General features: G+C 35.3%; 1 protein-coding gene across 1 annotated transcript in view; it reads left to right on the forward strand.

Moving 5' to 3' along the window:
* CCDC158 (coiled-coil domain containing 158) overlaps positions 1-14,199 on the forward strand; it is a 78,108-nt gene that overhangs the window by 40,750 nt on the left and 23,159 nt on the right. The window contains exon 17 of the mRNA XM_029236081.1: positions 13,229-13,386. Within this exon, the coding sequence (XP_029091914.1) occupies positions 13,229-13,386 (158 nt within the window). The remainder of the gene's footprint in view (positions 1-13,228; positions 13,387-14,199) is intronic.

The following is a 14,199-nucleotide window of genomic DNA, read 5'->3' on the forward strand; positions in this document are numbered from 1 at the left end:
TTTCAGTAATTTCTTCTGTTACGTGAATTATTGCTGTTTCTTTAAATTCATTTTTTTTCTGTTTGTTTTGATGTCTGTCTTTCATGTTGGAGATTTTCCTTCACTGTTTGGCAATCATTGGCTGTCCATTCATATTTAAGACTGAGGCCCTAAAAAACCAATGAAAAGCACTTTGTAAGGTTCACAGGATTTGTTAGCTAGTAGATGGTTAGATATTACTTTTTAACCGAGGGATCCAAAAATGATCTTAGTTTTTTTTCTTGGTCCTGTTAATTCCCTTAAAGAGCGATTGTCTTACTACAGACTTGTAGATATAAATCTATCTGCCAGTATTCTGAGAGGTGAGTGGGGCAGGGAATCTGGGGTATCTATATATCTGTAAATCTTACTTTATGCTTATATTTTCAGTTTGCAACCTTCCTCCTGCCATGCCAGATATCCTTTTGGAGCCTAAAGTCCTTTGGTTCAACCTCACCCAGAGATTAAGCCTCTAAATGTATTTAGGGGAAAAGAACGAATTATTACCCGACTCCGTGGGGAGGACATCTGGTATTCTCACAGCTTCTACCATAAACTTTTAGCCAGTCCTCCCATTTTGCTGCCCTGTCCCTTACCCTGGCCTTTAGAAATACACAAGGCCTCCATTTCCTGAGTCTTTCTGGAATACTCTGATGCAGAGCAGCTTACTGCTTCCTGGCTACTTCTGTGCAGGTACTTGATGTTTTAGCTTTGCTTTGTTCTACTAAATTAATTATGAATTACCTATTTGCTTTCCATCTCCCCAAATTTGATCATCATTACTCATCTAATGTTATCTCTCCTTTCCTCTTTATCCTTGTTAATTTCTTGAGTGTCATTTTAGTGGGGCTTCAGATAGAGCAAAAATAAATGCCAAGTCTTATGTTTAAAAGTAGAATATTTCTATGTGCATTGTTCTCCATTGCCCCTTCATTTATCTCGTTTCATTTTCATCTTCTTGTTCCATGATTCTAATAATAGTCATTACTTACTGAACACCAGGCACTGTGCAGCATACTTTCTATAGATTATATCATTTATTCCTCACAACCACCCACACGAGATAAGTGCTGTTATTATACTTATTTTACAGAGGAGGAAACTGAGGCTTGGAGAAGCTAAGTGACTTACAGAGTTCACACTCCAAAAACCCAGTTGTGCCAACACTTAACCAAGGTAGCCTGAGCCTAGAACCTGTCTCCTTAGCCAGTTATACTTTACTCATTCTCTACACCACACTGTTGAATGCTGTTTATAAACAAAATAAACGGATGATGACGTTAATAGATACTCTGCCTGAACCAACAGTGTATTTCATTAGGTCTTTGCGGATGAGTATTATACCATTTTGGAGGTACAAAGGCATTAAAAATTATCCAATTGATTGCCCTAGTTTTAACAGGTGAGAAAATGGTAGAACCAGAAAAAGTATATTATGTGATTTGATCCAAGCTCAAACACCAAGAACATGTATATATGTATGTGTATCTAAATACATACCTACACAGACAGACACATACACACACATAATTGGTAGCTTGACATAGAAGATTTTAGATGAAAGTTTCAGATAAAGGCTATTGTAGCATATAAAAATAAAATATTTCCAGGATCGTATAATTTATTTTGTTTATATATGAGACTCTGTACACAGGCACTGTAATTTGTGCTAGCTGTGCTTGATCTTTGTCATTGAAGTACCCATGATGTGAGCAAGATTTTCAGCAAGGCTTTGTAACTTTTGTCTTATTTCCTACTCACCCATTTTTAGTAGACAATATAAATAATATATATATATATATATATTCTAAACAGTATATTTTTATCCCATTTTTATTACCGCCTTCTGACAGGAACATAAGTATTATAGGAGATGGATTTGGTCAGACATTCTCAAAATAGAATAGTCTAATTCAAACTGAATGAGATCAAGCTTTTATTTTTAGCTTTTACATTCATCTTCTATCTTTGGAAAATGGAGCTAGGAGGAGTTGAGAAGCACACATTCTCCCTAGACATTACTTATCTTACATTATAACTCATAAGTTTGCCTGTAATGGACTCAAGGCCATTAGAGAGAACAGTATTTGGGGAAGATGGAGGTACATTAGAGATATAATTTGCAAGGTATTTTGGAAACAAATTTAACATAAAATAATTTCAGAGTCAAAATGTAATAGGAAGCTAATCAAATCACAAAACAAACCTTAAGTTTAACAACAACAGCATAAGCTTATATTCTTCCCTTGAAACCGAAAAAGCTTGTAGAAGTTTTAACCTGAAAATGTATGTCCCCTAGCAATAGCCTTGATGTGTATCCTAAGGGTCAGAGATTGGAGTGGGAGAGAGCAAGATTCTTTGACGGGCTCCAGTAACTTCAGGAAGAGCTTATATGTAGCTATTTCTTTACCAGCCAGACAGGAGTCATATGTAAAGAATGTTTTTAAATTGTTCATTTCCTAGCTATTTTCTAATTTTTAAAAGTGTATTTTGCTCATGTTATAAATCAAAATATGTTCCATATGAATCAAACAGCATACAAAAGTATTAAAAATGAATCAGTGAAAATATTACAAGATTTATAAACATTAAAAGGAACAATTGGGACTTCCCTGGTGACACAGAGGTTAAGAATCCACCTGCCAATGCAAGGGACATGGGTTCGAGCCCTGGTCTGGGAAGATCCCATGTGCCGCAGAGCAACTAAGCCTGTGTGCCACAACTACTGAGCCCGCTCGCCTAGAGCCCCTGCTCTGCAACAAGAGAAGCCACCGCAATGAGAAGCCTGCGCACCGCAATGAAGGTTAGCCCCCACTTGCCGCAACTAAAGAAAGCCTGTGCACAGCAACAAAGACCCAACACAGCCAAAAATAAATAATAAATTAACTAATTTAAAAAAGGAACGATTATTTTGAGTAAATAAAACTTAAATCACAAAACCACCATAAACAAAATGAAATCACAAACTAGAAAAATATTTCTAATAAATAAAGGGTTAATGTATATAATATAGAGAGTTTTTACATACCCAGATGAAGATAGCATATACTCTAAAAGAAAAGTGTACTAAAGATATGGATACAAAATTCACATAAGAAATGCATATAGTCAATAAACATGAAAAATGTTCAAATTCATTTATAAACAAATAATTATTACTGCATATTAAAGCAAAAACAAACTAACAATTTTGCATATAAAATGGTAATGGGAAGGGTGCAGCATAATGGCCACTCTTGTATCATACCTTACTGATAAAGATATAAATTGATATGATTTTGTCATTTTTGCTTCCAAAGTTCACTGTTTCTTTTTTTTTTTCTTTTTAAATTAATAGACTATTTTTTTAGGATAGTTTTAGCAGAAACTAGAGAATTGAGCAGAAAGTTTAGAGAGCTCCCATAGACTCCCTTTGCCCTCCCCCTCCCTCCCCCCAGTTTCTCCTATTACCAATGTCTTGCATTAGTGTGGTACGTTTGTTACAATTGATAAGCCAATATTGATACATTATTATTAACTAAAGTCTATAATTTACATTGGGGTTCACTCCTTGTATTGTACATTCTGTGGGTTTTGACATATGTATGATGGTATATATCGACCATTATAGTATCATACAAAATAGTTTCACTGCTCTAAAAATGCCCTGTGCTTCACCTGTTCATCTCTTCCCCGCCTTCCCCTGAACCCCTGGCAACCAGTGATCTTTTTACTCTCTTTGTAGTTTTGTCTTTTCCAGAATATCATATAATTGGAATCATATAGTATATAGTCTTTTCACATTGGCTTCTTTCACTTAGCAATATGCTTGCAAGATTCCTTCATATCTTTTCATCCCTTAGTAGCTAATTTCTTTTTCACTGAATAATATTCCATAGTATGGGTGTACCACAGTTTGTTTATCCATTCACCTGTTGAAGGATATCTTGATTGCTTCCAAGTTTTGGCAGATTATGAATAAGTCTATGTGCAGATAAACATCTATGTGCAGGTTTTGCACAGACATAAGTTTTCAACTCTGTTAGGTAAATACTACAGAGCATGATTGCTGCATTGTATAGTAAGAGCATGTTTAGTTTTGTAAGAAACAATGGAACTGTCTTCCAAAGAGGCTGTACCATTTTGTAATCTCACCAGCAGTGAATAAGAGTTCCTGTTGCTCCCCATCCTTGACAATATTTGGTGTTGTCAGTGTTTGGATTTTAGCCATTCTAATAGGAGTGTGGTGTAGTATGATATCTTGTTGTTTGACTTTGAAATTCCTTAATGAAATACAATGTTGAGCCTATTTTCATATGTTTATTTACCATATACATATTTTCTATGGTGAGATGTCTGTTCCAAACTTCTACCCATTTTTTAAAGGGCATTTAAAATTTTTTATTATTGTTGAATTTTAAGAGGTTCTTTTTTGGGGTGTATTTTAGTTACCAGTCTTTTATCAGTTATCTGTTTTGAAAAGATTTTCTGCCAGTCTGTTGTTTATATTTCCATTTTTTAAACATTATCTTTCACAAAGAAAAGTTTTTAAGGTTAATAAAGTACAATTTACTGATATTTTTCTTTCATGGATCATGCTTTTGACGTTGTATCTAAAAAGTCATCACTAAACCTAAGGTCATCTAAATTTTCTCCTATATTATCCTCTAGGAGTTTTATAGTCTGGAATTTTACATTTAGGTCTGTGATTCACTTTGAGTTAATTTTTGTGGAGGATATAAGGTCTGCATCTAGATTCATTTTTTTCTGCATGTGGATGTCAAGTTTTTCCAGCACCACTAGTTGAAAATAGTGCCCTTTCTCTATTGAATTACCTTTGCTCTTTTGTTGAAGATCAGTTGGCTATATTTGTGTGGGACTATTTCTGGGATCTTTATTTTATTCTGTTCCATCAGTCTATTTGTCTGTTCTTTTACCAGTACCACACTGTCTTATTACAGTAAATCTTGAACTTGGATAGTGTCAATTCTCCAACTTTGTTCACCTTCACTATTGTCTTAGCTCTTCTGGGGTTTTTGCCTTCCCATATAAACATTAAAATCAGTTTGTCAATATCAACAAAATTTAAAGAATTATTGGGGTTTTGATTAAGATTGTATTTAATTCATAAATCAGGTTGGAAAAAACTGATATCTTAACAATATTGGGTCTTCTTATCCATGAACATGGAATATCTCTCCATTTATTTAGCTCTTCTTTGATTTCTTACATCAGAATTTTTTAGTGTTACTCATGTAGATCTTGTACATATTTTGTTAGACTTATACCTAAGAATTCTATATCTTTGGTACTAATGTGAATGGTATTGTGTTTTTAATTTTAAAATCCAATTGTTCATTGCTCTTATACAGCAATTGACTTTTGTTTATTAACCTTGTTTCCTGACACCTTGCAATAATCTCTTATTTGTTCCGGGAGTTTTCTTGTTACTGTTGTTGATTCTTTGGGATTTTCTACATAGCGAATCATGTCATTTGTGAAGAAAGACAGTCATTTCTTCCTTTGCAAATCTGTACACCTTTTTTTTCCTTTTTGTTCTTTTTATTTCATTAACTATGACTTCCAATATGATGTTGAACAGAAGTGATGAGAAGGGACATTCTTGCCTAGTTTTTTTTTTTTTTTTTTTTCGGTATGCAGGCCTCTCACTGCTGTGGCCTCTCCCGTTGTGGAGCACGGGCTCCGGACGCGCAGGCTCAGCGTCCATGGCTCACGGGACCAGCCGCTCCACGGCATGTGGGATCTTCCCGGACCGGGTTACGAACCTGCGTCCCCTGCATCAGCAGGCGGACTCTCAACCACTGCGCCACCAGGGAAGCCCCTTGCCTAGTTTTTGACGTTAGCAAGATAGTATCTAGCTTCTCCCCATTAAGTGTGATGTTAGCTGTAGGGTTTTTATAGGTGTTCTTTATCAAATTGAGGAAGTTCCCCACTATTCCTAGTTTACTGAGAGGTTTTTCCCCTTTCAAGACTAGAAATAATTATTTTTTAATTGAAATATAGTTGATTTACAATATTGTGTTACTTTCAGATGTACAGCATAGTGATTCAGTATTTTTGAAGATTATATTCCATTATAGGTTGTTATAAGATAATGGGTATAATTCCCTCTGCTATACAGTATATCCTTGTTGCTTATCTATTTTACATATAGTAGATAATCTCATACCCATGATTTGTCCCTTCCCCATCCCTCTCCTCTTTGGTAACCACAAGTTTGTTTTCTATATCTGTGAGTCTGTTTCTGTTCTGCATATATATTCATTTGTATTATATTTTTAGATTTCACATATAAGTGATATCTTACGTGGAATCTAAACAATTTCTCTGTCTGACTTATTTCACTAAACATAATGTTCTCTATGTCCATCCACATTGCTGCAACTGGCAGTATTACAATTCCTTTTTATGGCTGAGTAGTATCCATTGTGTGTGTGTGTGTATGTGTGTGTGTGTATATATATGCGTCACATCTTCTTAATCCAGTTGTCTGTTCATAGGCACTTGGGCTGCTTCCATGTCTTGGCTATTGTAAATATTACTTGCTGTGAGCATTGGGGTACCTGTATCTTTTCAAATTAGTGTTTTTGTTTTTTCTGGATACTTACCCAGGAGTGGAATTACTGGATCATATAGTAGTTCAATTTTTTGTTTTTTAAAGAACCTTCATATTGTTATCCATAGTGGCTGCACCAATTTATGTTCCCACCAACAGTGTATGAGAGTTCCCTTTTCTCCACATCCTTGCCAACATTTGTTTTTGTAGACTTTTTTTTTTTTTTTTTTTTGGCTGCACTGCATGGCTTGCAGGATCTTAGTTCCCCAACCAGGGACTGAATCTGGGCCCGCAGTGAAAGCAGCAAGTGCTAACCCTGGACCACCAGGGAATTCTCTATTTGTAGACTTTTTGATGATAGCCATTCTGACAGGTATGAGGTGATACCTCTTTGTGGCTTTGATTTGTATTTCTCTAATAATTAGTGATGTTGAGCATCTTTCCATTTGCCTGTTAGCCATCTGTATGCCTTCTTTGGAAAAATATCTATTCAAGACTTCTGCTCATTTTTTTGATTGGATTGTTTGTTTGTTTGATATTGAGTTATATGCTCTGTTTGTGTATTTTGGATATTAACCCCTTGTCAGTCACATAATTTGCAAATATGTTCTCCCACTCTGTAAGTAGTCTTTTCATTTTGTTGATGGAAAGTTTCCTCTGCTGTTCAAAAACTTTTAAATTTAATTAGGTCCCATTTGTTTATTTTTGCTTTTATTTCCTTTGCCTTAGGAGACTGATACAAGAAAATATGTCAAAGAATGTTCCACCTATGTTCTCTTATGGGAGTTTTATTGTTTCAGGTTTTACGTTTAGGTCTTCAAACCATTTTGAGTTTATTTTTGTATATGGTGTGAGGAAATGTTCTAATCTCATTGTTTTACATGTGGCCATCCAGTTTTCCCAGCATCACTTATTGAAGAAACTGTCTTTTCTCCACTGTATATTCTTGCCTCCTTTGTCATAGATTAATTGACTGAAGGTGCCTGGGTTTATTTCTGGGCTCTCCATTCTGTTCCATTGATCTATGTGTTTGTTTTTGTGCCAGTACTACACTATTTTGATTACTGTAGCTTTATAGGATAGTCTGAAGTCTGGGAGGGTTATACCTCCAGCTTTGTTCTTTTTTCTCAGGATTGCTTTGGCAATTTTGTGGTCCCATATAAATTTTAGGATTATTTGTTCTAGTTCTGTGAAAAATGTCATGGGGTATTTTGATAGGGATTGTGTTAAATCTGTAGATTGCTTTGGATAGTATGGCCATTTTAATGAGATTATTTCTTACAATCCAAGAGCATGAGATATCTTTCCATTTCTTTGAATCATCTTTAGTTTCCTTTATCAGTGTTTTATAGTTTTCAGAGTACAGGTCTTTCACATCCTTGGTTAAGTTTATTCCTAGGTATTTTATATTTTTGGATGCAATTTTAAGTGGGATTTTGTTTTACTTTCTCTTTCTGATATTTCATTATTAGTGTACAGGAATGGACCAGATTTCTGTATGTTAATCTTGTATCCTGCAACCTTGCTGAATTCATTTATTCTAGTAGTTTTTGGGTAGAGACTTTAGGGTTCTCTATATAGAGTATCACGTCATCTGCAAATGTTTTACCTCTTCCCTTCCAATTTGGACACCTTTTATTTCTTTTTCTTGTCTGATAGCTGTGGCTAGGACTTCCACTACTGTGTTAAATGGAAGCAGCAAGAGCAGACATCCTTGTCTTGTTACTGAATTTAGTGGGAAGGCATTCAGCTTTTCACTGTTGAGTATTATGTTGGCTATGGGTTGGTTGTAAATGGCCTTTTGCTGAGATACTTTATCATGGGTGGATGTTGGATTTTGTCAGATACATTTTCTGCATCTATTAATTTAATCATGAGATTTTTTCCTCTTTAGCCTGTTGATGGTGATAGATTATATTAATTGATTTTTGAATGTTGAAGTAGCTTTATATAACTGGGATAATTCCCACTTGATTGTGGGGTGTAGTTCTTAAAATAGATTGTTGTATTATACTTAGTAATATTTTGTCGAATATTTTTATATCTATGTTCATGAGAGATATTAGTCTATAGTTTTCTTTTCTTCTAGTGTTTTTGGTTTTGGTATCTGGGTAATGCTGGTCTCATAGAATGACTTAGGAAATATTCTGTCTACATCTATTTTCTGGAAGAGATTGTAGAGAGTTGGTGTAATCTTTTCCTTAAATGTTTGTTAGAGTTCAGCAGTAAACCCATTTAGGCCTGGTGCTTTCTGTTTTGAAAGGTTATTAATTATTGATTTAATTTCTTTAGTAGATATAGGCCTATTCAGATTCTCTATTTCTTCTTATGTAAGTTCTGACAGATTATGTCTTTCAGGGAATTGGTCCATTTCATCTAGGTTATCAAATTTGTGGGTACAGAGTTGTTCATAATATTCCTTTATTATGTTTTTAATGTCCATGGGATCTGTGGTGATGTCACCTCTTTCTGATAGAAATTTTTGTATCCTCTCTTTTTTTCTTAGTTAGCCTGGCTAGAGACTTACTAATTTTATTGATCTTTAATAAAAAGCAGGTTTAAGAACCTGCTTTTGGGTCATTGATTATCTCTATTGGTTTCCTGTTTTTAATTCCATTGATTTCAGCTTTAAATTTTATTTGTATTTTCTTTGCTTGCTTTGGATCTAATTTGCTCTTTTTTCCCCTAAATTCCCAAAGAAGCTTAGATTATTGGTTTTAGATCTTTCTTTTTTTCTAATATGTGCATTCAGTGCTATAAATTTCCCTCTAAGCCCCACTTTTGCTATATCACACACATTTTGGTAAGTTTTATTTTCATTTCATTCAAACTATTTTAAAATTTTTCTTGATATACCTTCTTTGACACATGTGTTATTTAGGACTGTGCTGTTTAATCTTCAATTATTTGGGGATTTTCCAGCTGTCCTTCTGTTACTGATTTCAAGTTCAGTTCTATTGTGTTCCTAGAGAGACATTGTATGATTTTTATTCTTTAATAATTGTTAAGGTGTGTTTTATGGCCCCAAATTACATGTTCCATGTAAATTTGAGAAGAATATGTATTCTGCTGTTTTTAGATGAATTAGTCTTTAGGTATCAATTATATCCAGTTGGTTGATGGTGGTGTTAAGTTCAACTATATCCTTACTGAATTTCTGCCTGCTGAATGTTTCCATTTTTGAAAGAAGGTTATTAAAGTCTCCAACTAATTGTGAATTCATCTATTTCTCCATGCAGTTCTGTCAGGTTTTGCCTCACATATTTTGATGTTCCACTGTTAAGTGCATACACATTAAGGATTGTTACACCTTCTAAGAAAATTGACCTGTTTATCATTATATAATGCCCTTCTTTATCCCTGATCACTTTCCTTGCTCTAAAGTCTGCTCTGTCTGAAATTAATGCTACTCCAACTTTTTTTTTAATGAGGACCATTTTGAAAGTCTTTTAAAGAATTTGTTACAATATTGCTTGTTTTTTATGTTTTTTTTGGTTTTTTGACCACAAGGCATGTGAGATCTTGGCTCCCTGACCAGGGATCGAACCCACACCCCCTGCACTGGAAGGTGAAGTCCCAATTACTGGACCGCCAGAGAAGTCCCCCGATTTTTTAAAATTAGTGTTAGCATGGTGTAACTTTCTTCATCTCTTTACTTTCTTTTTATTGTTATTTATTTTTTATTTTTGGCTGCATTGGGTCTTCATTGCTGCATGCGGGCTTTCTCTAGTTGCGGTGAGTGGGGGCTACTCTTTGTTGCAGCGCGTGGGCTTCTCATTGCGGTGGCTTCTCTTGTTGCAGAGCACGGGCTCTTGGCACATGGGCTTCAGTAGTTGTGGCACGCGGGCTCAGTATTTATGGCACGCAGGCTCAGTATTTATGGCTTGAGGGCTCTAGAGCACAGGCTCAGTAGTTGTGGTGCACGGGCTTAGTTTCTCCGCGGCATGTGGGATCTTCCCAGACCAGGGCTCGAACGTGTGTCCCCTGCATTGGCAGGCGGATTCTTAACCAGTGCACCACCAGGGAAGTCCATCATCTCTTTACTCTTAATCTGTATGTGCTTTTATATTTGAAGTGGGTTTATTGTAGACAATATTTGGGTCTTATTTTTTTTTGATGCACGCTGACAATCTCTGTTTTTTAATTGGTATATTTAGACCATTAACATTTAAAGTGATTATTTATATAGCTGGATTAATATGTATCATATTTGTTACTGTTTTTTGTCATTGCCTTTGTTTTCTTTCCTATTTTTGTCTTTCACTCTTTTCCTGCCTTTTTTTTTAATTGAGCATTTTGTAAGATTTTATTTTTCTCTCCTTTTGCACATCAATTATGGGTTTTTTTCTGCTTTTTTTAGTGGTTTTCCTAGAGTTTGCAATATACATTTACAGATAATCCAGGTTCACTTTCATATAACACTATACTGTGTCATGGGTAGTACAAGTACCTGCTAACAACAAAATAGTACTAATTCCTCTCTCCTGCCCCTTGTATCATTGTTGTCATTCATTTCACTTATACATAAGCATATATTAGTAATACATATCGTAATGTATATTATATTATATATTTTATTAATATATATGATGTACGTACCTAATTGAATACATTATTGCTATTATTGTTTGAACAAACTTCTGTTAGAGCAATTAAGAAAAAGTTTTGTTCTTTACTTTCACTTATTCCTCCTTTAATACTCTTCCTTTCTTTATGTAGTTCTGGGTTTCTGACCTTATAATTTTCCTTCTCTCTAAAGAACTTTTAACATTTCTTGCAAAGCAAGTCTACTGGCAAAAAATTCCCTCAGTTTTTGTTTGAGAAAGTTGTTATTTCTCCTTCACTTTTGAAGGATAATTTTGCAGGGTTCATAATTCTAGGTTGGTAGGTGCTTTTCTCTCAGTACTTTAAATATTTCTCTCAGTACTTTAAATATTTCTCTCAGTACTTTAAATATTTCACTCAACTCTCTTTTCGCATGCATACATGGTTTGAAGAGAAATCTGATGTAATTCTTATCCTTGCTATTCTATAGGTAAGGGTCTTTTTTTCTGGCTTCTTTAAAATCTTTCTTTTTTTATTTTCTGCAGTTCAAATATAATATACTTATGCATAGGGAAGCCCTGGTTTTTGAAGTTTTATTCCACATTAGATATGATGTCCACCAGGGCTAGGACAGGAACAAAGCCAGTGTTTGTTTGGTGAAATTGGATCTGCTTAGGGACAAATGCTTTTATTTATGATTAAGAAACTTGTTCAGCATGTGTGCGATTAGCGGGTATATGGGAAATCTCTGTACCTAATACACATTTTTGCTGTGAACCTAAAACTGCTCTCAAAAATAAAGTCTATGAAAAATGGTTCAGGGCTTCCCTGGTGGCTCAGTGGTTGAGAGTTCGCCCGCCGATGCAGAGGACACGGGTTCGTGCCCCGGTCCGGGAAGATCCCCCATGCCGCGGAGCGGCTGGGCCTGTGAGCCATGGCCACTGAGCCTGTGCGTCCGGAGCCTGTGCTCCGCAACGGGAGAGGCCACAATAGTGAGAGGCCCGCGTACCGCAAAAAAACAAAAACAAAAAACAAACAAAAAAAACAAAAAAAAAATGGTTCACATCTTCATATATTTTAAATTAATGAAATAAAATTTCATAATTTAATGGAGTCTAATTTATGAAATTCTGAACTCATCATGGTAATTTCTAGGTAAGGTGACCATCAGTAAACTGGAAAGATCATAATTACCACACATTCAGTTAGAACTCTTGACACCTTATGTGGTTTATCAGTGGTGGTAGGAGGGGGAGGGGAATGTGAGGGTTATACCAGTAACATCAACACTCGGTTGACATGGACCCTAGAAAAGTAATGCCCAAAGAACAAAAATTTTGCAGTGTTCATCCTTCAGCAACCAATCCGTGTGGCAGGTGTAACTCTGCCTTGGGACAGACACTTCTGGCTAAAATAGCTTGATGATGCTTGATGCCTCTCTAGCCATGAACATCCTCCAACTAAGTCCACCTGCTCACCAGGGCAACTTCTGACTAATGTTCGGTTTCCTCTCTTTTTGTGCCAATTGGGAACCTCTGTACTTTTTCTTATATTATAAATATTCATTGAGGAATACTATCTATTTGAAAATCTTTTTTATATTATTCTCCAACTAACACAGTTTGAAAATACTGGATGTCTCTTTCCTCATCAGTAAAGTGTTGGGGGTAGATTGACTCATCGCTAGAGAGTTCCTTACTTGTAAAGTTCTGTAGCTTTATAAAATTAGTTCAGCCCTTAACAAAAGTATTGGAATTATTTTGCCTGGATGTAGTTGTAAATATTTAATGGCATGGTAAGATGTACTTACCACATTGTTAAAGTTAAAAAATAAAAAAGGATTTAAAAATAGATGTGTATAGTTTGATCCTGTGTTTACATATATGTATAAATAGGTATACACACATTTATAGACTAGATATAGCACTGTGTGGATTATTGATTGAATATTATTGATTATCCCTGAGTAGTAAGATTACAGGTTTTTTATTTCCTCTTCTTTCTCCTCCATAATTTCTGTTTACCAGTTGAATTAATTTTATAGTAGGAAATGGCATTTGAATCTGAAAAAAACAAAGTGTCCTTGTCTTGTAAATTGTTTTAATTCAGCACTCTACGAAACCTAATACAAAGGAAGATCCCACGAGGGACTTGAAACAGCTTCTCCAGGAGTTGAGAAGTGTGATCAACGAGGAGCCACCCGTGCGCCTGGGCAAGAGCGAGGAAGACGGGAGAGCACCATCTCTGGGGGTCTCCTATGTGGCTGTGTAAGACTGAGTGTACTTGACAGCGGGAAGCCTTCTCTAATCAGTGGGTGGCGATCACGGTGTCTATGTGGGACAACTTCTGGGGGGGTTGAAGTTTCAGTAACTTTGAGCGGTATCTGGACATTACCAGGGAAAACAAAAGTGGATGAGTTAGCAAAAGTAAAACACCTTGACATCAAGAGAAAATAATAGCGATAGTTTTCCTACTCAGAAATTAGTCAAGGTAACGTGTTACCCAAAGTTACATTCATACAGTAATTTATAGTTCCCAACAGATTTCACATTCATAATCTTATTTGATTGTCACAACAAGTCTGTTTGAGACAAGATAGAGCAGGATATATTTATCCCATTTTAAAAATGAGAAAAACACAAGTTCCAAAAGGTTGACTTACCTACAACCACACATGGTGAAGCTAAAGCTCAAACCCTGAGAACTGCATAACTCCCCAGGTATAAACTAATTGGAAAGCTTTGGTTCTCTAGGCATTAAGTCTAGGCAATGACTTAAATTAATAAAAGTCAGATCCAAAAAAGGATTCAACCAGTCCACCAGCCACTGCCTGCACGTACCTGCAGAAATCAATGAGATCCTCACACTCTTTTCAAAAGCGTTTTAAATTTTTAATGTGTGCTATTATTAAATTAGCTTAGAGCATTTTAATATGGTATATACTATATTCTTAGCATTATAATACTAATTATATGTTGTTCGTATTATAATAACCCATTGTAATTTTGTTTTCTGGTTATATGGCAAATATCTCAAAATAATACTTTCTGACATAATACTTTTATATAAACAATCTCCAT

Source organism: Monodon monoceros, unplaced genomic scaffold (genome assembly GCF_005190385.1).
Source record: "Monodon monoceros isolate NGI ecotype Baffin Bay Population unplaced genomic scaffold, NGI_Narwhal_1 Super_Scaffold_20, whole genome shotgun sequence".
Lineage (NCBI taxonomy): Eukaryota > Metazoa > Chordata > Mammalia > Artiodactyla > Monodontidae > Monodon > Monodon monoceros.